Below are 25,672 nucleotides of genomic sequence, written 5' to 3'. Positions count from 1 at the left end.
ACCAACCATCAGAAGAAACCTCTGGCACCTGTACCTGGTACAAGTGTGCTGGGGCTTGCCAACAGAACATGTGTGGAGATACATGAATTACAAATATAATGCACCAGATGCTTAAGATGGGGCTCTTTTTAACATTCAAATTTTTACCGTAAATATTATTTATCTTTTAAAAATGGATATCCTATAGTTCAAATTGTCTTTTCCTTTCCAAATCTCTGTTTAGAAGAGGTTAAGTGTTTGCTGCATACAAGTTTTAGGGGTAAACACATATAGGTGAATGAAAGCATTTTTCAATGCATCTTTTGCTTAAAAGTCTAAAAGTAAAACATTTGGAATTAATTTCATAGTTCTTGAAATATTGCCTTCTAAAAGCAGTCTCAGAGATATCTGAACATTTGGATTGATATTGACTATTTGGATTAAAATATGCCTCTAAAATATCAAATCTATTTTCAGAATCAATTCTAAGTGGTCATGTAAGATGGTCTAAGGCTATCCCAAGTGGTTCCTTTTCAACTTTCCTGTGTTCCAGAGCTACCCAAGAGGACAGATGGCTGTGCAGAAAGTGACAATGGAGAAAGCCTCACAGAGAAGCCTTAAAATATCTTTTTAATTAATTTGGGTTTTCCTTTGGAAATAACCAAGAGTTTCAAACCACAACTCATCACAGCTGGCTGCAGTTGGGAGTACTCCGCCTCACAGCTTGAAGTGATAAAATATCTGGCTTTGTGTCACAGATGCAGGAAGTTTCTTCCTCGACCTTCTCATCATGGCTATTTATGATATGAAAAAGAAATTAAATTCCTTGGGAGTAAACATCAATCATCTTTCCCAATTTTGCTGAGTAACTCTCACTAGATGAAATATTTTGCACAAAACACTATTGGGATATGATTGAAGAAAAGGAATGAAAGAAATGACATCATTGGGTCACATGTAAGACAAAGCATGACAGCCAAGAGGGTGGGAGATAAGATATGCCTCCTAGGTAACCATTCACAACAAGAGTGGGGATTGTTCCAGAAGAGAATCAAAGAGCAACTCTATTCCCTGTGGTTGGATTTGAGACAAAGCCAGAGAGGGACCTTAATAAGGAATGGTACAACTCAATACTTAGTACTGGGCCAAATGATTGTTTGGAAAAAATATATATAACCTAATCAATATATGACTTTACCACCTGCAATATAGTGAAATACAACTCATATAGTTTAGAATTTAATTACCACAAAAATCAAACCACTTATCAAACTAAAAACAAAAGAGGGAAATATTTGCTCTCTGGATAAAGAAGGGCTTTATAAAACATAACTGTAAATATGACAATGGAAAAGACAAATAATTTGATTAAACAAATTTTAAAAGTAGGCTATTTCAAAAATTTCCATAAACAAAATTGATAACAAATGTGAGAATAATGTTCCTAGATGATATAACCAAGAGTCAACGTTCTTTAATCTATAAAATCTTTAAAATCTATTCAATAAAAACCATGAGACCCCCCCATTGAATTAAAGACTAAAACTAAAAGTCATTAAATGGAAAATACAAATGGCTGATAAACAAGTGAAGAAAGCAGTGCTATTAGAAATCAGGGAAAAAAATTATAAAACATTTTAAACTATTACATTATGTGAAAATTTAGTGATGGAAATACATGTTGATAATCAAGGCATATTAGCAAGATAACTCTGATATATTGATAGCAAGATGGTAAAATGGCCCAACCTTTCTAGAAAGAAATTTGATTACATATAGGAAGTTTTCAATATGTTAAGAATCTAAGTTACTAATTCCTGTCTAAGTATCAATTATAAAGAAACAAGTAGACAAATGAACTAAGATTATAGTCATAAATGTTTGCCATAGCATCACTTATAATTAAAAACAATTAGAAATAACTTGAATGCCTACAAATTGGAGACTGAGTTTCCAATTTATATTATAGAATACACAGTAATTAAAATTATATATATGAAGAGCATTTTATGACATGAAATATGTTATGCCATATTTTGACTAAGTGGATTATAAATGGTTTTATAGTGGTCTTTATTTGGAAGTGTTGTGGATAATTTTGTTTTTATTGCTTTCCCCATATCTATATAGTCTCAATTTTTAGATATTAGATTATTAGGAAACAAATCAAAATCTAAAGAAAGGAAAGAAAAAAATGAATGAATGAATGAATGAATGTGACATGAGAATTTACCTGCCATCTCCTTTCTTACCTGATGATTTGCAACATAACAAAACACTTTCCTGGGCAATCTAATAATCATTACTTGATCATAAATTTACAAGGGACACACTTTTCTGCCAATGCAAACCACAGAAACATTTGCCTTATCAGGATTAATTCTCAATCTTTTTTACCCAAACCATTTTTCTGTCACTGACAAGAATTCTGCATTTTTTTTCCATCCCAATGAGGTATGTACTACCTTTTTTTTCCTACTAGCCTACATGATCAATGGGGTATTCTTTTGACTATTTCATTAGACATAAAAGATATCCATCTACAACATGGACACATTAAATAGAGCAAATTTGCAGCCACGAATAGTCTTTGCATGTTCACTTGACTGTAGGGTATTTCCCTGGCTGGATACTCCCAACACATAGGGACCAAAGCCAGCACCAAATTCCTCCCTTCTCACCAGAGTGCCTCCTCTACCTGCTCGGGCCATCATCTTACAATCATGCATGTGATTTAATGGATGCAGAGAAACGTGAAGGAACCCTTTTTCACTGTTGGTGGGAATGCAAACTGGTACAGCCACTCTGGAGAATGGTGTGGAGGTTCCTCAAAAACTTGAAAATAGAACTACCCTATGACCCTGCAATTGCACTACTAGGTATATATCCAAAGGACACAAAAATTCTGATTTGAAGGGGCACATGCACCCCAATGTTTATAGCAGCACTATCAACAATAGCCTAATTATGGAAAGAGCCCAAATGTCCATTGACTGATGAGTGGTAAAGAAGATGGGATATATGTGTATATATGTATGTATGTGTATATATATATATATATATATATATATATATATGTATATATATATATGTATATAGATACATACACACATACACACATATATACACATACAATGGAATATTACTCAGTAATCACCAAGAATGAATCTTGCCATTTACAACAATGTGGATGGATCTATAGGGTATCGTGCTAAGCGAAATAAGTCAGAGAAAGATAAATATCATATGATTTCACTCATATGTGGAATTTAAGAAACACAACAGATCAACATAGGGGAAGGGAAGGAAAAAAAGGATAAAAACTGAGAAGGAGGCGAACTATAAGAGACTCTTAAAGACAGGACAAACTGAGAGTTGGTGGAGGGGAGGTAGGTGGCGGGATGGGCTAAATGGGTGATGGGCATTAAGGGAGGCACTTGTTGGGATGATCACTGGGTGTCATATGTAAGTGCTGAGTCACCCAGTTCTACTCCTGAAACCAATACTACACTGTATGCTAACTGATTTGAATTTAAATAAACAAATTAAAAAAAAAAAGAAACAGATAAAAACAATAAAAGAAAACGCAAACATCTCTGTGACAGTTACAACAATGGCTTACATTTATAACAGGTAGTACATAACTGGTGTGGTGCTTCCTGAGAACAGATTTTGAAAAGTGGAGGGAAAAAGGACAAGAGACTGAGTTTCTGCAGTGAGAGAGAAGAGGGGGTCTAGATGAGGGGGATGCCTGGCAGGTAAGATATGCAGATATTTACTACACTCAATAGAGGCTAGGCACAAATAAAAACCAAGCCAGTTGCTTCATCATTTTGAAAAGGGTTAGCTCTTTAAGCAGGAAGTGAGAAAATAGTGGGAAGAGGACAGAGAAGTGAGTAATACCAATGTAAATAGAACATATACAGATTTACTCTGGAAACAGGTTATTCTAAAAGACAATCCACTGCAGATAATAAGCATAACCTCAAAATACCTGGAATCTGGATATAGAATAACTACATCAAGTATCAGTATTTTAGAGCTTTAAACATATTAGATAATTTGCTCTCATATTTCTACCTCCATTTGCTGAAAAAGAAATTCCTAAAGCATTAAGTACTTTACACAAAGCCCCATGGCCAGTCATCTAATCCTAATAGGCCTATTTTTTTGCAACCAACAACAACAACACAATGCAGATACAATTTCTAAAAAACATTCCTGAGAATAACCTGGTACCTACCACTGTGTGGGCTTGGTCATAGGTACTTTGGATTTTCCCATTGACTTTGCTTTTACCTGACAAAAACAAGCAGAAAATAACATTATTTTCATTCTTTGTGTTCCTAAATTAACTCTTCCTACTCATGATGAAGACAACTGTACTCCTTTTCTAACTCAGACTCTTTATTCCTATTAGTTATTTACTGTCATTTCAAGCGCTGATTCCAATGAAGTTTGAATGAAGAGATGACAAGGTTTGGGCCCCTTCAAGTATTTCTATGTTCACTTCTACTGGCCCAGCTTTCCATTCTGAACACCAATACACATTACTGCTGTCTTCACTCAGTTGGTGCTCATAGATCTGAGATTGATTGAAAATACTAAAATGGCCAAAAAGTGTTATCAATAAAGGCATCAAACATCAGTTCATCACATTTTCTGTTCAAAAAAACACTCATCAACATAAAAGATTCTGAAGTATCAGTACTCAAATTGTCTTCACTTTTGTATTTTTTTAAGCACTAGAGGATGGCAGTTAACTCCCCTCATATTTAAGAATAAAATAATTAAAATTTTGGTACTTAGGAAAAGAAGATAAAAGTTACAAAAATCTTCCTCAAACAGTTCCTGGTACTTACTTCCAACAATAGTCTTGTGATTGAAAATCTTACTCCAAATTCCACCTTCTACATTGTCTTTCACTCCAAATTCATAAACTGTGTTGGGTTTTAGATTTTCCACAATTGTTTCAGTGGCTGGACAGAGTTGAAAAACCCATTTCTTCTCCTTATCCTTTTCTCTATAGCGAATTGTATAATATCTGTTGAATAACCAAAACATGATGCTTTTAATCCACAGGGAGAATCAGAATGCTATTTCAAGTTTCTTAATACATCACAGACTCCCATCTACTTCAAAGACTATGCTTAATACTGGCTTCTGTTTTTATTTTTTAGAAATTGCAGAGAACATGACAAAATAGCTCAGTGTGTACTTAAGGTTTTAAATTTCTAATGCCAAGTTGGAGAATGTGAAGCACAGTTACGGTCTAACAGAATTCAGTTCTATTATTTGCTACTTTGCAAAATGAAAGTTGGCAAGCGCCGGATGTTCATTTCTTTCCAATTATGCATAGAACAGAGCATAGGTATAATTTTTCAAGTGCTTAATACTGAAGTTTTATAGCTAAATGGGTTTAACTTGCAACTGTATGGGTTTATGCCATGGAACATGAATTAGAGGTGGTATCATTCAATTTTGTACAAGGGGATCCTGAAATTCTAAGATACATCCAGGACTGCATTTTAAGAGTGAAACATTCTTATCATAAAAATAGAATCAAAACCAAAGCCAAGCTAAGAGTTCAATGAAAAGAATCAAACCATGCAAATTTAAGATCAAGGTTACCTATTTGCTTAGGGGTTCATAATATTCAGACATACATATGAAGTAATGCTAATTGTCACCGCTATTTTTTTTGCACTTTTATCACACGCTAGGTTTTATATATATTATCTTGTTGTCATAAAATCATCTGAAGGGGTAGAAGTTATTAACTCATTCTATAGATGTGAAAATAGAGATTCAGAAACATCATTTAACTTGCCCATTGCTGCCCACCTAGTGACTTTGACCAGTGACAGAACCAGAATACAAAGACTCCTCTGACCCTGCTGTAAACAGCCTCACCAAGTGGGCCAATCAGGACAGGGGGGCGCATTAGTACTGTATACAGTCATAAGAAATCAATGAGCTAGAGCTATATATCAATATGAACAGATTTTACGAATACTGAACAAAAATAGCAAATTACAAGATGACACATATAGTTTCATGATTCACATAAATATTAAAATGCTCACAAAATACGTTACCATATATGGTAGCAGTGTAAAGAGACAGCAAATATTGCAAGGGTCCAACATTCATATTAGTGCTCTAGTTCCCAGTGAGATAAGAATTTTTTTTAATGCTTATTTTTGAGAGAGCTCGAGAAAGCTCAAGAGAGCAGGGGAGGGACAAAGGGGGAGGATACAGAAGATCCAAAGTAGGTTTCACACTGTCAGCACAGAGCCCGATGTGGGGCTCAAACTCAAACCATGAGATCATGACCTGAGCCAAAATCAGATGCTTACCCACTTAAGGAACTGAGTCACCCCGGCGCCCCACCCAGTGAGATAAAGGAGTATAGAAGTGGGGCCAACAGGTATATTTTATCTGCTTTTTATTTTTAAATAAACATTTTCAATAAATAGAATAAAATAATAGCTGTCATGTATGCTGATGGAAACTTAGATGTTTGTTATACTATTTTAGGTTCTTCTATTTTAAATTTTCTCTCAAACATTTAGTACCTCTCCCCCACTCCCCACCCTAGCAAAACTAAAGGGGCTAAGATTCTGGTCAGTTGCTTTTACTTGAAGCCTTACAAAGTCACTCATTTACTTGTGCTAAAAACGTTTATTGTGCCCCCTTCTAAGTGCCAGGAACACATTGTTGATGATACATAAAAACAATTACCTAGAACTTCTAGAAACAAGGGGCAGGACTGGCTACATAATTTGTGAGACTCATCCCAAAATGAAAACATAGGACCCCATGTTCAAAAATGATTAAGCATTTCAAGACAGTGACATTAGAGTATTAAACCAAGCATGGACCCTTCTAAGTGCACAGGGGGACCCTGTGCAAATGCACGTGTTGCATGGCCATCAAGTCAGCAGGGGGTTTATAGTTAACAAATACAGATAGAGGGGGAATGGTTTTGTATGTTTCTGTACATTTGTATTTTGAATGTATTTGTATATTCAGCCTATGTTCCTACTAGTTACAAACTATTGAAATGCTTGAAGTCATTCATTAGCTTGCTTCTTTCTAGTAAAACTGTCAGGGCTCCAGTTCCTGACTTCCAAGCAGCAAGAGACTGAACGAGTGAAGGAAGCCGTTCAGCCAAAATACTAACTGCTACTGGGAACATACATTATAGACTACTAATCCTCTGTGTCCTGTGAGTTGAAACATCAATAGACATTTATGCAACACACTTATTGACAAGTATGCTGCATGGAATTTTTGTGGCTGTGTTTTTCCCTGCCTTGTATACTAGAAAAAGTCAGCAAAGTGCAGAGAAGCTAAAATCAGACCAGATGGGCTACCACATTATGCATCTATACTTTGGATACATTTCTCAAATCCTTAATTGCTGGTATGATCCAAGGTGTGTTGGGGGAGGGGGGGGGTCACTGCTAATACAACAACCAAAGGCCAGATTCCAGAGTTACCAGTAAGTTTGATTTTATATTATCTTCCCAGGAATAAAATGGTACAAAAATGTTCTAAGAACTTCCCACATGGTAAAAACAAAACAAAACAAAAACAAAAACAAAAACAGAGTGGGTGGATCTGTTGGTGAGCATCCAACTTTGGCTCAGGTCATGATCTTGTGTTTTGTGGGTTTGAGCCCCAGTCATGCTCTGTGCTGACAGCTCAGAACCTGGAGCCTGCTTTGTATTCTGTGTCTCCCTCTCTCTCTCTGCCCTTCCCTCACTTGTACTGTGTGTCTCTCACACTCAAAAATAAATAAACATTAAAAAAAATCCTGCACATTTTTTCGATCTTGATCACAAAGCATTCAAAATAACTTGTCTCATATCAAGTTTGTTAGGAAAAATAAACATACAGGCAGCCAACCTCTCTCTTCAGCCTCAGAGGTTATCTTTACCAACACTGGCTCAATTGATAGTTGTGTAACATAGGAAGTTCTAAATGTTAAAAGAGATAGTCAGTAAGACTATTTACCTGTAAGGTAGTGAAGCAAATTTCCTTGATTTTAAAGCTAAATACAGGCCTTATGAAAATTAACAGTGCCGTACCACACACAGAAGGTACTCCATAAATGTGGAATGAACAGAATGGATATTTGGGTGCTCATGGGGTCATTCTAAAGTTAGAATATAATTGCTCTAAATGGTCAATAATTCCGTCACCAGAAAATATGGATTTAAGCAATAAAGTTTACAATTATATTATCTTTTTCAATGTGTCATTGCCTAAGGTTTTACTTACCAAAACTCAGCATTCCTATAGAATCAATGCAAAATGAAGGAAAATACAATAAATATCTACACTGAACATTTGCAGAGGGCTTAAGATTTTAAAATTTACTTCAGTTGATTCATACAATAAACTGAAATGAGAATAAGAATTATTATAGAAGAAAAAAAAGGCCAGTAAGTGTCTAAGATCTGATTGTCAGGGACAAAGCCAGACAAATGGTGGTTTTCTGACTCAACTAATACCTTTAGTATTGCATTGGATGGTCTTTCTACTACCGTGGTGCTTGGCAAAAGGAAATGAAAACAGGTAAAAAGACCCAGCAGGAGGGAAGAGGACAATCATAATTCCTTTCAACATCATTTAAGGCTTTTTATTTTATTGTGTATTTACCATAACATAGAGTCACAGACTTCCCATTATTGTCTGAGGACACTCAGGATCAAACGTTGATCATACCCTTTTCTGTTGATGATTAAATTTGGACACAAGTGCAACAAGTCTATTAAAAATATAAGTAACAGTCAGTGAATGTCATCAGACTAGACTTCTGGAAGACCTGCCTCCAGCAACTTGGACTTTAAGCAATGAGAACATTTCATGTTCTTGTGGTAAGAAACTACTGAATGGAATGTTTGGTTTAAATAACATTATCTTTGCTTGGATCTCCCTAATAGTATGAATATTGATAATAATGCTTACTGTAGTTTAAAAAAAAAATTCCAGGGGCGCCTAGGTGGCGCAGTCGGTTAAGCATCCGACTTCAGCCAGGTCACGATCTCGCGGTCCGTGAGTTCGAGCCCCGCGTCGGGCTCTGGGCTGATGGCTCAGAGCCTGGAGCCTGTTTCCGATTCTGTGTCTCCCTCTCTCTCTGCCCCTCGCCCGTTCATGCTCTGTCTCTCTCTGTCCCAAAAATAAATAAACGTTGAAAAAAAAATTTAAAAAAAAAAATTCCATAGCTCCTCTAAATGTAGGATTTTCACTCTCCAAAAAGAACAGGGGTTGGACTAGACAACGTATGGGATCCTTTTTGTTTCTACAAGTTTACTGTCTACATATTAGACCTTTATTCCAATAAACTACAGAGGCAGAACACAGGATAGAAACCCCATAAACGTGATTTATGAAATAACTAGTAGTCAATTATACCAAGAGGAGAAATGGAGCTATGACAAGATAAATGTAGTCCTTTCACAAACCAGTCTGCTTGATGCATGTTATTGGTCATTGTTTGAACTTTCTATACTTTTTTCAGCAAGATTTTTATTTCTGTAACTACTATTATATTTCCTAAAACATCCATTATATAGATTTTTTTTGTTCTCTTTATATCAAAGGACACTTCCTGACACCGCCTTTGTCAATATTTTTGCTTCTGATTTAAATTCTGCCCTCACTCCTTTCTTCTTAAAGTGTCTCTGTCCATCACCCCTCCCGGCCCCTCTCTGATTCTGGGGTTCTTCCTGCTGCCCAAACATAAATAAGCATCTTGGTGATTTTATTCCATTTCCTTATTCCATTCACTCACTTCTGAGCCAAAAAATTGTTTAGGTATTTTTCATTCTAACAAAAATGAAAAGAATTTTCATTTCATATTCCCTTTTATCCCTGCTGTTGTTTAACACAAGATGTCTTACAAGTAATCTACCTTATCCCACTTTCTCATCACTCGTGATGCCTAAATCTCTTTGTAATCTGGTGTCTGATCTGTAATATAATAAAACCTCTTGATCCAACCTAGTGATTTAATCCTTCCTGAGTTTTCTCACTACCTTAAAATCTACTTCTGTTCAAATCTGCTCCTATTCCTGTTAGCTTCAGGCCCCTTCTCCCCTCAATCGGTTTTCAAGGCCAGTTAGGTTTCCCTGCGTTATTCCTCTTTTACTTGTTTCTTCTTCATTTCTAAGCAGCACTTATGGGACCAGTTCAGGTTTTTATTATCTTTGGACTCTTAAAATAATTTTCAAACTGGTCACAAATTTCCAAAACTCTCTCCTTTATCCCCTAATGGTGGCTGGCTTAAACATCAACCAAAAGAATCAGTTTCTAGTGATTTTGGTGCTACCTAAAATGAAATAGCTCATCTGAAATGGCCGTTATAAAACAAAGCAAGTAATATCAAAATCAACAAGAATAGCAAACAGTACCATTTACTGAGTGCTTACTGTGTGCCATACACTGGGTTAACCATTTTACACGTATCATCTCATTAAATTCTGACAACCCCATGAGATAGTGGTATTATTACCCCATTTTACAGATTTTAAAAAATGCCTTTAAATACCTTATCCAAGTCCATTCAGTTAATAATACAACAGAATTTTGAACATAGGTCAGTCTGACCAGAATTTGTACCCTCAATGCCTGTGCTGTTATCATTGCTGGAGATACTCACTGTAGACTCTAGACAAGGGATGTTGCATAAGACGTTCAAGAGCTAGATGGCCTGACCTTAAGACTTGCTCTGTAACATTCCACTTATTCACTTGTACATGTGTTGAGAACTGCTATTATAAAGCAGGATGCTAGGATACACATGCAATGGAAGATGAGTGGGACACTGAAAACTTCAAAAATGAGCTCACAGTATAGTGAAGGAGGTAGATGTATATATGGATAGAACTAAAGAAGTTGGGATGAAAAACAGAGGGTGCTGAGGGGAGCTGGGTATAGCCCTCTACACTTGAACTGTTGCAATGGACAAATGGCATTTTAAATCCAAAGGGTGTGACTTAAAGTTGGATATCCTACATAGGTCCAGGAAAGCAAAGGAGTCCAGATTTCAAACTCATGGCAGTAGCATGACTCATATATTCTTGGAGATAGATTCTATGAGAGAGTCTATGATTTCTTTTACCAGGCAGTAGAAGCTGGTGGAGATTCTTCAGCCAGGGAATAAAGTTAAGCAGTGATGGAGGAGGTTAGACTTACCAGCAGTGGGAGAATTAGAGATTGGAGGGAAGAATCTCAAATAATACACTCAGTCCACACGAGTCAACCAAGGAATGACTCATGGAAGAAATGAAATGAAGAAAAAAAAGATCAAAGTTATATTTGTTTTTTTAAGTTTATTTTGAGAGAGAGAAAGAAAGAGAAAGAGAGAGAGTGTGTGCAGGCACACACACAAGGACGGGGCAGGGAGAGAGGGAAAGAGAATCCAAGCAGGCTCTGCACTGTCAGCACAGAGCCCAGCATGGGGCTAGATCTCACATACCTTGAGATTGGTAACCTGAGCCAAAATCAAGAGTGGGAGGCATGAGCCACCCAGGAGCCCCCAAAGTTAGTATTTCTACACAAGAATTGATGCAACTAGATTTCTTTATGGGATAAGTGTGCTAAGAAAAGCATTAATATAAATCAAAACTGAATTTCCTACCTTGAAGGGAATTAAAGTAATGGAAAGGAATTTTTTTTGTAGTACAGATTAAGAATTTAGTTGGAGTTAGAGGTACTAACCACCATTATTTGGTCATTCTAATGTAGATCATTACACCCCATTAATGATCTAATGTAGATCATTACAACTGAAAATAGTCTTAGAACTTTGGAAATGAGTCAAGGTCAGATATTAGCCCTGCAAGTCACTTATATCCTTATCACTCCCATTGCTCTCTGTACAAAAGCAACATCAGCACATCCTGTGAGCTTTTAGAAATGCAGAACCGCAGGCTTTTCCTTATGCTCTGGAATAGAATCTGCATTGTAACAAGGTCTCTTACATGATTTACATGCATAAAGTTTGAGAAGCACTGTTTTACTTAAAGACACAGCATAGATGAGATAAGGGGGGAAACAGATGAGAGATCCAAGGATAAAACTCTATTCCACTTTGGGAGATAGGCTAACAATTAGCAATAGAGAGGAGAAAAAGGCCAAGAGAAACATTTCACAAAACATGTCAAAGAAAGAGTTCAATAAAGACGGTGGCTAACAATTCCACTGAGAGGTTAAAAAGGTAAGAACTGAGGGGCATCTGGGTGGCTCAGTTGTTTAAGTCTCTGACTTCAGCTCAGGTCATGAGCTCAGTTTGTGGGTTTGAGCCCCTCGTGAGGTTCTGTGCAGACAGCTCAGAGTCTGGAGCCTGCTTTGGATTCTGTTTCCCCCTCTCTCTGCCCCTCCCCCACTCACACTCTGTCTCTCAAAAATAAATTAACATTAAAAAAAAAAAGAGTATGAACTGAGAAAACACTTCTAGATTTAGCAATTCATTGGTCATTGGTGACCACAAAGAGATATTTCAATGGAATGGTAAAAAAGGAAAGGAAACCAGTGAAAGGGAAAAAAGATTGTAGGGGTGGAACAAAAACCAGGTATGAGAGAACAGACCACTCTGAAAAGTACTGGAATGAAGAGACTGAAAAATAGCTTGGAAGAGCTAACAGAATTAACAGAAAGTGTTGTTTGGTGATAGAGAAATCTTCAACCTATTTGCAAGCAAGAGGCATGGTCCCAATGGCAGTGAAGGGGTAAATTTGAGAGTAAAGTCTTAAGGAATGTGGAAGGGACAGGATGATGAGCACAGTCTCGAGTCAGAAATGTGCTCCTTGGAAAGAAGAGGAGGAGGATGAATCTGGGGTGAAGAACGAGTGAGCTGATGGTGGATAATCTAAATTTCCTTAGTTTTGCAGAAGCCGGGATGGACTGGAGTAGGAAAAGAGCCAGGGAAAGAAGCCAGGATGCTATTTCCAGGATCCAGGGTATGGTGACAAGTGTCTGAATTAGAATTATTGGCACGAATGTGAAGAAGTAGAAAATAAAGGCATTGATGTACTTCCCAAAGGCAGAACCATTATAACTTGGGGGCTTATTAGCTATAGGAGAGGAAAAATAAAAAATGAATCAAGATTCAAGTTAGAGTGAATGGAGGAATGAAGGTACTTCAGCAAGTACTAAGACATGGACCTGAAATATCAAGAGAAACAGTAGGAGTTCAATTTTGTCATGTGAAGTTTGAAGTACTGGTGAAACTAAAGTGAAAATGCTGCTGTTTTACTTTTTATTCATTCAGTATGTATCGACTGAGGGCCTATTATGTGCCAGTTGCTGATCTAGGGACTGGGAAGATTAAGTTGGTTATGATACACATGGTTCCTGTCCTCACAGAGCTTAAAATTTACATGGAAAGACAAATGGATAATAAGGCATTGGGCTCAATCGAGAATTCAGACATCAAAAATATTTGCTTCTTAAAAACCTGGGGGGCGGGGGGACACAAAAAAAGAAAGGCCAGAGCCTGCTCTGGACCAGCCCAAAAGGAGGACCCTCATTCTACATTAACAGTAAATAACTACAGTATGAAAGTGTCAGAAAATGTGAAAATGATTTCTAAACAAATCATAAAGCTTTAATAAGTTGGCAAAGGAGTGAGAACTAAAGCAATCTTGAACACTTTAACAAGTTGGAAACATGGGAGGGAAAAAATAAGCTATTAATGAGTGAATAAATTTGGTTAAAAACATGTTTTACTCTTCATTGGGGCCAATTTGGAAAGGTTTCTTTTGCCCTTAGATATATTGAGGACAAATGTGTACATTCTTCCATTCAAAGAGTAAAAACACATCTACTTTCCAATGTGAATTCAGGAAAGGATTTAGGAACATGAATACCCATATGGACCCTATGCAAACAGTAACAGAGCCCTGTGTTATGAAGGATAACGTGATACGCCATTAATATTTCCAAACTTAAAACAAAATGAAACATAGGGGTTTTCTCACTTGGAAACTTACTGCATTGAGCTTTCATAGATTAAGTCGAAATCCAAGTATAAAGACAAAAAAATTTTCTTTGTATAGGATAAATAGGGCTGTATGCATCAATGAGAAAGGATGCCAATATTACACAGAGTGCCAGTATTAGAATTCAGTGCATTACACTGATGCCAGTTGGTGTTCCTAATGCAAGCCAAAGGCATTCAGATTCCAATGATTATTTAATAAAGTACTCCTGAAGGCAAAACTCAGCTATATTAATCTTCTGGTTTTCAAGAAGCAATCATTCCCTATAGCTACTATTATTCTAACCTACTGGCTTAGTCAAAATTCTAAAACAAACAAAAAAACCCCAGCATCTTGTAGGGTAGATTTCTCCAAGTCTGCTTCTAATTACATTCATTTAGAATCCTGGTGGATTTATTTGGGTGTTTATAATGTGCACAGTAGTTCTAGGGCCTTTCAACAAGGACCACTATTTTTTCTCAGCTACCACAAAGACTTTAAATTTCAGCTTTTTATTAACGGTACTAACTAGGAAGAAAGGAGGCATGTTAAATGAAATCCGTAAGTACTCCAAATGCTTTCTTTTAAGCATTACCATTGAATTCTTCCCTGTTAGTCATGTCCTAAGAGTTTCCTATTTTTGTCCAGGATATCTTGATTGTCCCATTCATCCAGGTTTCAAAGTTTACAAGTATCTTGATATGTTATTATTGAATCTTAAGAAAAACACTTTATGCTAAGTAGAATTATCAATTTTGACTATTGTGATTTAATGGGCATGGCTCCATCTATTTGATGACAAGAGTAAAGCCAGGGTGTGTGGGAGATGAGCAAGGGGGTTAGGGAGAGATACATGCATGGTCTGAGTAGCTTGGGTCTTCTAATCAATTGCCTTGGTTAATATCCTAGCTTCATCAGACCATCTGTTCCTCTCCTTCTCCCTGTATTATCTCTTTGTGCTATCAAACCATGGCAACATCTGTCAATTAGAATCAGTATCAGATAAATTCCTTCATGAAGGGTAAGGCCAAATGGAACTGAACGAAAAATTTGAGGACAGGGGAAGAAATCATGTCCAAAGCATGCTCTATGGATTTGTGGGTTAGTTAATTCCATGAATTTATCAAGCAAGTTAAGTAACTATTAAAATCAGCTTCATTTTGCTACAAGAGCTCCACATTTCCTTGCTTCCTTTTTTTTGTTTCCCCTTCTGTCTTTAAATTAGAAACTCAAGAAACTGAAAAGGAGTAAGAAAGCAATCCGTAAATGTTAACCTTCTCAGCATGGTACCCTGGATCAATCCAGTAAAAGCTGGAATTACCACATGAAAGCCTATTTTGTCAAGAGTCCATTTTCCAAACAAAGTAAGTTAATGGACTTAGTGGTGGGTGATAAAGGAACATTTTAGTTTCTTTGAAACATCTCAAGCTTATTTTTCAAGAAATTTGGTTTTGCCACTATCTTCTACATGGGTTTTTCCAATAATTTCTTCCTTCAGAACTATGAACATGTGAAGGAAAATCTAATTTTTTTCTTAGTCTAAATTTCCTAATGAAAGTCATATGAAAGGTACTCTTGAGAACTTAGGAACATTTTTAAAGGTCTTTTTTGGTTCAATTTAGACAAATAAAAATAAAACACTACACAAGAGATTATGTCCAAAAGTATATGAAAAGTATATGAAAAGTAATAGTGGATATTAAGACTCTAGTAAGATGCTGCTATGCTAGAACAGCGAAAATGCAAAATGCTGACAACATGAAATGCTGGTGAGGACATAGAACAATCCGAATTGTCCTATTGCTTATAGGAGTATAAATGGAAAAGTTAGGCGAAAAAAAAAGTTAAACATACATTTCCCCTGTGACCTAGCTATTCCACTTCTAAATATTTATATAAGAGAAATTAAAACATAGGTCTAAAAAGTCTTAAAGAAAAACATTTCTAAAATCTCAATTCATAATAACCCAAAACAAGACATACGTAAGTACCCACCAATAAAAGACTAGATAATAAATTCTGGAATATTCACGTAACAGAATACCACTCAGAAGTGAAAAAAGAATGAGAGGTACCTGGGTGTCTCAGTGAGTTAAGCATCAGACTTCAGCTCAGGTCATGATCTCGAGGCTCGTAAGTTTGAGCCCCACTTTGGGCTCTCTGCTCTGTCCCCCTCTTTCTCTGTCCCTCCCCACTTGTACTCTCTCTCAAAACTAAACAATAAAAAAAAAGGAATGAACTATAACACACACAATGTCATGAATCGCAAAAACATGCTGAATGAAAACAAAGGGACACATAACATGCTGTATGATTTCATTTATGTACAATTATAGATTAGGCAAAACTTATCTACAGTGATGGAAATCAAATCAGTGGTTGCTTCTTGAGAAAGGTACTATCTGGGGGAATGAAAAGGTTCTATTTCTTGATGGGGCATAGAATACATGATTATGTGCATTTTTCATATCTGATCAAATAGTGCATTATATTGGATTTAAATTATACCTCAATAACACATTTTTTATTTAAAAAGGAAATGAGGGCATCTGGGTGGCTCAGTCAGTTGAGGATCTGCCTTCAGCTCAGGTCATGATCTCATGGTTCATGACTTCAAGCCCTGCATCAAGCTCTGTGCTGACAACTCAAAGCCTGGAGCCTGCTTCAGATTTTGTGTCTCCCTCGCTCTCCACCCCTTCCCCACTCACATTTTAACTCTCTCTCAAAAAAATAAACACTTTTTAAAAAATTAAAAAAAAAATAAAAATGGGATGAAACTTTTAAAAATTTAAAAATCACTTTGAGTCCATTTAACTTTTTTAAAAAATTTTTTCATAGAATGCCTCGGTTGAAGAGAATTTGGAATCCTTGTCAGATGCAAAGTTTTGAATTAAAAACATTTTTTAATGTTTATTTTTGAGAGAGAGAGACAGAAATCTGGAGAGGGGCAGAGAGAGAGGGAGTCACAGAATCCGAGGCAGGCTCCAGGCTCTGAGCTGTCAGCACAGAGCCTGACACGGGACTTGAGCTCACAACCCATGAGATCATGACCAGAGCCAAAGCTGGACACTTAACTAAGTCACCCAGGTGCCCCTGAAGTTTTGAATTTTAAAGGTAATGTAATAAATACTTATGATAAACAACCATTGTCTATCCCAGCTTCAGCTTCAGTACAGACCATACCAAATATATGTGCTGGATGGATGAATGGCAATCATTTGAAAATACATTAGATGTTTCTTATTTTGTCCAGTGCAGGAAGATAGGAGCTTCATTTCCAAACCTGTGCTTTTTGCTGTGTTTACATCTCTCCCTGTGTCTATGTCTCCAGTTTTCTCCAGCAGTGATTCTCAAACTTAAGTGAGCATCAGAATTTTCCAGAGGCTTGTTAGAACATAAATTACTGAGCCCCACCTTCAGAGTTTCTGAACATGAGAAGTGAATCCAACTGATTTTGGTGCTACTTGGTTTGGGGCAACACTTTGAAAACTACTGCTTCTAGTACTTCAACTGTCAAATCAAAGATCCATCCTCTTCCTACCAAAGATCAGTATTTCCAACTTTCAACCATCTTTCCTAACTGCCTTGGGCCTCATCCTTTGAGCTTTTATTACTCTTCTCACGGAAATTCCCCATTGCTATTTGGCTCATTCTCCTTTGTACTTTATTCTTTGGAAAGAAAAAATGCTTGTGTGTGTTTTCTATTCAGGTAGGTAGTAACTTCCTCATGGGGAAGGGCCCTCACTTAGTATTTTCATTCCCCTCACGCTTAGGACAGCCTGTATAGCTAATGGGTGATCTGTATGTGCTAATACCCCTGATATTTATACATTCTTCTAAAGCATGTACAGATACCAGAAAACCAAGAGGTAGGGGGCACCTGGCTGGTTTAGTGGATAGAGCATGTGACTCTTGATCTCGGGGCTGTGAGTTCAAGCCCCACGTTGAGTGTAGAGATTACTTAAAAACAAAAACAAAAACAAGAGCTAATTTACAGGTTAAAAAAATCTTTTGTTAGATAAATTACCTGTCATTGGGACAGTGACTCGGCAATGTCCAGTCATGGTGTGGGTTAATGAGGAACCCCCAGGACAGGAATACAGAGCTTGGTGACAGAGTGCCGACCACCAGCTGGAGAGGTTTGCGAGAGCGTGCTTTACCTGTGGAGGTAACATACGGGTAACAGTTTATTTTTATATTGGGGTAAAATGCATAAAAATGACTCAGGAAGATGATGAAGAATGTGAGCCATCAAGTGTCTTTTCATAGAGCACACTAATATTATTAATTTTGTGCCCATGAATTTAAGCATAAACCCAACAAAATATTATTTTGAGATTTATGTGTGTATGCATATATGTGTGTATGTATGTGTATGTATATATATATATATATATATATGCATATATGGGTAATGTATGGCATGTAAAGTATATCCAATCATACCCAGGTTTTATTTCTTGTGGGTTAGGGATGTATATGAAGGTCTTAGCTATTACCAGTGAAATGAATAATGCAAATGGATTCACTCAATTTCTTTTACAGATACAATAAAAGCATATTTGGTTCCCCATCCCCTACTCAAGACTATGAACTAGTGTTAAAGAATATCAAAGAATAGAAAGCTTAACATCTAGCTTGTAGGTTATATTGTTTTTTCAAGCCAATTTAGAAGCATAAAAATCCCTTGTCATACTATTACAGTAAGCATTTTTTTTTTTTACAGTTAGTGTCTATATAGAAAATGTATGCACTTTTTTTTTTTTTTTAACACATTCTTAATAATGCTGGGAGAGTGGAGATAATAAAGGAATCACGGTTCTTCTGATGGGACTAATTGGATTTGGGCAATGCCAAGAGATGGTGACAAACCACTTAAGATCTTCCAGCATATAAGGAGCAGATATTTGCATTTTCAAAAAATATTGGAAACTTCAGGATTAGGGGACAGTGCAAAAGAGGAATGAAGATTCTTTGCCATGGAAACGAACACTGGCTCAATAAAAAAAAAATCTGTAAATAAAACAATAGAGTATCTAATAAAATTATGCAGAATATAAAACATTCTATATTTTCATTGGACCCTGTCTTTCATTTCATGAAATGCCTGTTGTATTTGCTATAGGAAGAATTTGTGTTATTTTAATCTAACACAATAGGAACTAATAGGAAGGTACCCTTTGTATGAGCTTAGTGAAAGTTACCTGAACCAAATTCCCTTGACAATTTTGTCAGGCTTGCTGCTTCTATTAGATTTAAGTTCTGTCAGTTGTTACTGTGGTGAAAACCCTTCTTAGCCAAGAATATGTGTAACCAAGTAGTGGCAGATTGTTTCCTTGTAACATAGCTGAATTTATTAAAAAGACATTTGAAATAATTGTCAAGGATAGCTGTTATTTTGTTGTAAACATGCATTTATCCTTCTCTATAAAATTTTCCAGTTCCACCTATGATACTACCTAGCATTACTATGATTCCAAGAGTCCAAGTCTGACTGCCTATGAGGGTAGATTAGAACCTGATGAGAGTGAGAGGTTTATGCTGTTTGAAAAAGCCCTGAAGGGATTCTGATATTCCTTTTCTAGCCCCTGATTGGTTCTCCCTAATGTAATACCACTATCTCATTCTACAAATGAAAACTAAGGCCGAGCTAAGTTTCAAGGGTATCCAAGTTCATACCAAGAGTAGGGTCAAGACTCAAATTTCTGTCTTCTGAACTGTACCTTTGTTTTGTTGTTGTTTTTTTTTTTTTCTACATCACTGGCATAGCTCACCATGTATGAAGATAATGCCATTTAGAGACAAAAGATAAATTTTCCTTTCTCCAAGGGAACCTAAAGCCTACAAGACCAGAAAGTATTTATTTCACTAAGTATCGATCTGATACAAAAGTGATTAAAATGTATGTGGTAAATGCAAATATAAAATGAATCAAAGTTAATACATTAGTCATTATATCATTCTCAAATTCACATTACCAAAAAAAATTACACCCGCTGCCTGAAAGGAAAGGTGGGGTAGTACAGTATATCCTGAACAAAATGAAACAATTTCCTGAGCCCGTCATCACAAAGAGAAAAATAATTTCCAGACCAGTGCCATACAAGTCCCCACAAAGTGCTGAGTTGTAATCATTCTTTTGACGTCCCTTACACATCTTTGTGTTTTTGTATTAAGAAAGAGTTTGACGAATGTGAGGCCAGAATCCCATGGGTCCTCACTAATACTTCTTGACTCTATTAAATATTTTGAAATAAAGTCTTGAAATGGTGACTATCATTACAAGTTATAAGGAGTAACTGAAATTTCCCTGATGCTTTGGGATAATTTAAGGGGCCAGGAAAAGGGGTTTGTGTTTTTCAAAATGCTTGACTATTAACTGCTTCTCTAAAAAAGACATGAAAAACAACCGAAGGAGGGGAGGGGACTGTGGCAACCTATTTCTGGCAACTGGCTTGGCTGATGCAGCCAGAGGACAGGATTCACAACTGCAAAGGGGAGGTTTGCTCAGTGTGTTTAAAGATCTGTATGCTCCCCCCACCTCCATGCCAACCCTTTAGAAAGATCTAACAAAGGAGACCCTTCGTTGTTTGACATTTAGTGTACTATGAAAGAGAAACATGATTAGGAAATATGTAAAGAATAATTGACATTAGAAAATGAAAGAGAAAACCAAACCTTTTTCTCAAGTATCTACAGTTAGGGAGATTTAATACCAGACAGTAAAAGCATATTCACAGCTTCTACAGCCTCTTACAGCAAGGGCAGCTTATTTGATCTGAGAAGCAATTTTAGTAGTGAAATTGGAAAATGTAAGGTTTTTAATCTTTCTCCAGTCATGTAGAAAAGGCTTCTACTCACTTATTCCACATGGCATTTACTTTCCTGTTTCATGTCTCCCCATCCCTGGGAGTATCTGTGTTGTGTTGCTATTGTTTCATGAAAGCAGTCCTTGCTCTATTTGTTCAACTGAATAGAAGAGGTTTTGAAGGAAGAGATGAGGAGTCAAGTAAAACCCAAGTTCCAACTCATGTAACATGCCTATAAATGAGTTACTCTTTTGAAATGTGAACAGTCTCCTTTAACAAAGGTTAGACATCAGATTTTGCCCTTAAGATCCGGAAAGCACAATAGTGCATGGGTTCACACACTGCCAAGTAGAAACAGGCTAGCAGGAGCTAACTCTATGTGAGCACTTGTTGTGGGCCAGACCCTGTGCTACGGACCACACATGCATCAACTCCTTTAACCCTCACAACGGCCCTTGTATGCAGGGGAGAGGAGGTACACACAAGCCCAGTAATTTGCCTAAATTCCTCACGTTTGTATGTAGTGGTGCTGGGAGAAGGTCCCAAGCAGTCTCTACAGCCAGACCATAATACTTGCAAGGAGGGTTATCTGTTGACACAGAGCCTGCTGTGCTGTATATTCTAATCCATGTTCCTAAGGCTTCTCCAATGCACTTGGTCTCCGTGGGTAGAAATGAGAAGGCATGGCTTAAAGTTAATAAAAGCTTAAAAATGAACAAAATATACCTGAGCATGACTTCTTTTGACTTGGAGGAGGGGCAGGCCGCACAACAATCAGATACTTCGGTTCTGCATCTGGAAATGATAACATTATTTCTTCAGTAAAATTCTCTGAGAAGGAGCAACATTCACGACAGTACATCCATGTCCTGACTCAACGTTCCCCGGAATTAGTCATCATAACCACAGCACCAGTGGATGACAGGACCCAGGAATTCAGAAAGTTAATACCTCCTGAGATGGTTCAGTCCACTAAGTCTTTTAAATGAATATTAAATCCAGATTTTCAAAACCAAATGGACAGGAGTCGGGGAGAAGTCTTAAAAGAATCTTGCTAGACACAGATTTCATGTCACATTTTCATCAATTCTTTCCTCTGCAAAGAGGTTTTCTTTTAATCTGATCATACCCATTTTGTTACCCTATTCTTCACACTCTTCTGATGCTTCAGAATCAGAGAAGGAAAATCATCCTTTCATAAGACACAACAGGGTCTCACATGCTGTGTGATCTGAAACTGCTCACTTCTCTGTTAATATCAATATTCTTTTTTTTAATGTTTCTTTATTTTGAGGGAGAAGGAGGGGGAGGGACAGAGAGAGGAGGAGAGAATCCCAAGCAGGCTCTGCACTGTCAGCTCCAAGCCCAACGCAGGGCTTGATCTCATAAACTGTGAGACCATGACCTGAGCCGAAATCAGGAGTTGGACGCTTAACCCACTGAGCCACCCATGTGCCCCCACAATATGAATATTCTTAATGTTCCTTTTTTTTTATCCTACTTGCATAATTTCTCAGCCTGTTATCATACTCAACCCATCCTTTTCATGAGCAATTTTTAAATAGAGTCACCATTTTGTGTTGGTATACTTTCACTAAAATATGCCAATGGAAAATAAAGAAAATCTTTTAAGAATATTTAGCTTTTAAATAAATGATGTTTAAACAATCAGTATGCACTACATCAGGAACTAATAATTTATCAAATAATTTTTAAAAAATTTTTAATGTTTATTTTATTTTGAGACAAAGAGAACATGAGCAGGGGAGAGGCAGAAAGAGAGAGAGAGAGAGAGAGAGAGAGAGAATATCCCAAGTAGGCTTCATGCTCAGCTCAACCCAGGGCTCAATCTCACAAGTGTGAGGTCATGACCGGAGCTGAAATCAAGAGTCAGACACTTAAGCAACTCAGCCACCCAGGTGCACCCAAAAGCTTTTTTTTTTTAATTGATGTTTCCAAGATGGTTGATTTTAATATATATAAATAAGCCAAATGCACATTGGGCATACTAACTAGCATTTCCTAAGCACTTCTACTGGACTGATTGATGAATCTTATCTACAATAGTTCCTCAGTAACTTTGGATCCTGAAATTCATTCTACACCCAATTTCATTTGGATGCTGCAGTCAACAAGAGTTCACCTCTGCTTGCTCAGGCAGACCTCACATCTTCGTTTTGTTTTTATTCTGAGTGCAAACAGCTCCCCTCTCCATGAGTTTGGAACCGAGGTTTCTCTGCCCAAGGTTTTACAGAGCTGACCTCCTTCTCAGATACAGACAACATGGCAATTCAGCCACTTTTAATGACTTGAGACTGTCTTTTACTGGACACCCCATACAACCTTATTTGTTATAACCTGCTACAGTAATTACACTCCATAAAGTAAACCAGGTAACCTCTTGAACTGACATCAGAGCTTTGCCTGCTTACTGATCATTACCTCATGACCACAACACAGATAAGGGAATATTCATTATGTTTCAGATCTTGTGTTTGAAAGCCTATCTCGCTTAGAGGAGCTTATTCAAGGAACACTTAACCTAAATCAAGGTCCCTAATAAGAATATAATGCATTTCCTGATTTTATTTGGGATATAAAGGAAGAAATATTTAAAAAGTACCACATATTCAGTACTTTCTATGTGTAGACTATTTGTTAAGCACTTCACATTTGTGACTTAACTACTCCTCGTGGCAACCCTACTTGATACATACTATCATCACCCCAATTTGTAGATGAAGTTACTGAGGCAGGATCAGCTTTGTGGGCTGCAACATGCACCATCAAGCAGGGCCCCATGTCCAGAGGGGTCTCATGCTTGGTTTCATGCCCTGCTGTCACCATCTTGAAATTCTTAATAGTTAAATCTTTGAATCTGTGTTTTGTGAGGGAAGCCTGAAGGGACGATAAAGCACATGTGTGAGTAGACAGGAACCATATGCAATTCTTGTGCTTTCTTTCCTTCACATTTAGCGGTTGAGATGCCCTATTAGGTATAGCATTCTGAGGGAGCCCTTGTGGTAGGGTCCCCTCCCTAAGGAAAAGAAAAACCTCAAGGCAACCTGGCTACATGCATATGGGACAATATCCCTCACAACCTTGTAACATGAGACCACTTAATCAGACTACATGTTTGTGTGTTACCATATATATGGGAGAAAAAGAAGTAGAAAATATATTAAAAAAAAAAAAAACTATGCCATGTGGTGTTTGGGGCTCAGTTCCTTGGGTACGAACCCAAGTGAGCGGTGCCAGCAGGAATAAAGTTGCTTCTTGCAAAGAAAAGCCTAGGTGTTACAACTCTGTGTGAGAATCCTACTACACCCTGAGGCAAGGGGATTCAGCAAGACTCAAAGGTAAAACAAGGTGAACCTATTGCATCTAGGACTGAGGGAGAAGGTGCGGAGGGGGCCGAGAGGCCACACTGTTCAATCAAACCCACACTGGCTTCACTGCAGAAAGAAGGAAATGGCATTTCAATGCCAATGGCAGAACAATCTTATAGTATCCTTTCTCATTCATGTCAGTTGTACCCTATTTGCCAACCAGTTCCACTGAAAATGATGACCTAGAAGCAAAGGGGAAACCAGAGCAAGGCCCGATTCCCCCCAATTTTCACATTTTCCTCACTCGTAATTAAGTCCAGGGCAGGGTTGTGGCAGCATGTCCACGCGCCAAGGAGTCAAGTAAAAAGAGCAGTTAATTTTGTGCACTTCCAGTCCTCTGGTAAGAATGAAGTACGTGTGCATGTATGAACTACCAAGAACAAAGTGTGGCATTTCAGTGACTCTGCTTAGGAGCTAAAGGCCCAAATTTGCATTTAAAATTAGCATTGCACAAGGTAAAGATAACTGGCAAATTTCATGCTAATGATGTATAGTTTTAATTTACTTAATAGCATTAAATAGCAAATAAAATGATATCACAAGGTGAGAGAAACAAAGAAAGGAAAAATTTTATATTTTAGTATCTTTAATGACATTTTTCTCCTGTTTTTTTGAAACAAGGGCCTCCCATTTATGTTGCATTTGGCCTTGCAAATTATACGGCTATCTTAATCTAGTCCTCAAAATGCCCTTTTACTTTTAATGTTCTTTTTTTAATGTTTATTTTTTGAGAGAGAGAGAGAGACAGAGCCAGAGCATAAGCGGGGAAGGAGCAGAGAGAGAGGGAGAGGGAGACACAGAATCCGAAGCAGGCTCTAGGTGGTTGGCCCAGAGCACGATGAGGGACTTGAACTCACTAGCCATGAGATCATGACCTGAGTCGCAGTTTGACGCTTCACTGACTGAGCCACCCAGGCACCCCTACTTTTTTGGGGTTTTTTTGAAGATTATTTATTTTGAGGGGTGGTCAGGGGGAGGGGCACAAGGAGGGGAGGGGCAGCATCCCAAGCAGGCTCCACACTGTCAGTGCAGAGCCCAATGCGAGGCTCAAACCCAGGAACCATGAGATGGTGTCCTGAGCCAAGAAAACAAAGGTAAATCTCTATGTTTCTTAAATTACCCTCACTGTGGTGGAGTCTCAGACCTAGCCTTTCATTTCCCTCCTTGATGCACATTAATTCAATTATGCCTCAGTGGTTTTAAAACAAAGTCCAGAAACATGAGAACAATAACATACATAGAAGCCAAAGATAGTGCCATGATCCAAGACATATGGTTACATGAGCAATTTAAAAGTAATTTTTGTTATGATCAGTCATTTTGCATAAAGCACAGGCTGTTACAGTCAATTACAAATTGGAACAGATGTGGGGAGCTGGGTGCAGTTATGTTGCCTCTCACTGCTCATTAGAAGCTTCCAACATTCATGTATTTCAGCAGACTCTGCACTTGGTTTGGAACACAGAGATGGAAAAATAAAACAACTAGAAAAACCAGAATT

The 25,672-nt window shown here is 37.4% G+C and overlaps 1 protein-coding gene across 23 annotated transcripts in view; it reads right to left on the bottom strand.

Moving 5' to 3' along the window:
* Window positions 1-25,672, bottom strand: part of ABI3BP (ABI family member 3 binding protein) — a 265,227-nt gene that overhangs the window by 152,110 nt on the left and 87,445 nt on the right. For all 23 annotated transcript variants that reach the window (XM_047874847.1, XM_047874857.1, XM_047874848.1 and 20 more), the window contains exons 3-6: window positions 21,509-21,577; window positions 18,001-18,133; window positions 4,842-5,023; window positions 4,223-4,278 (exon numbers count right to left, since the gene is read on the bottom strand). In XM_047874847.1, the coding sequence (XP_047730803.1) occupies window positions 4,223-4,278; window positions 4,842-5,023; window positions 18,001-18,133; window positions 21,509-21,577 (440 nt within the window). The remainder of the gene's footprint in view (window positions 1-4,222; window positions 4,279-4,841; window positions 5,024-18,000; window positions 18,134-21,508; window positions 21,578-25,672) is intronic.

The sequence above is a fragment of the Prionailurus viverrinus genome, chromosome C2 (assembly GCF_022837055.1).
Source record: "Prionailurus viverrinus isolate Anna chromosome C2, UM_Priviv_1.0, whole genome shotgun sequence".
Lineage (NCBI taxonomy): Eukaryota > Metazoa > Chordata > Mammalia > Carnivora > Felidae > Prionailurus > Prionailurus viverrinus.
Note: the sequence above shows the minus strand (reverse complement) of the source record. Positions and strands in the feature narration are given on the sequence as shown.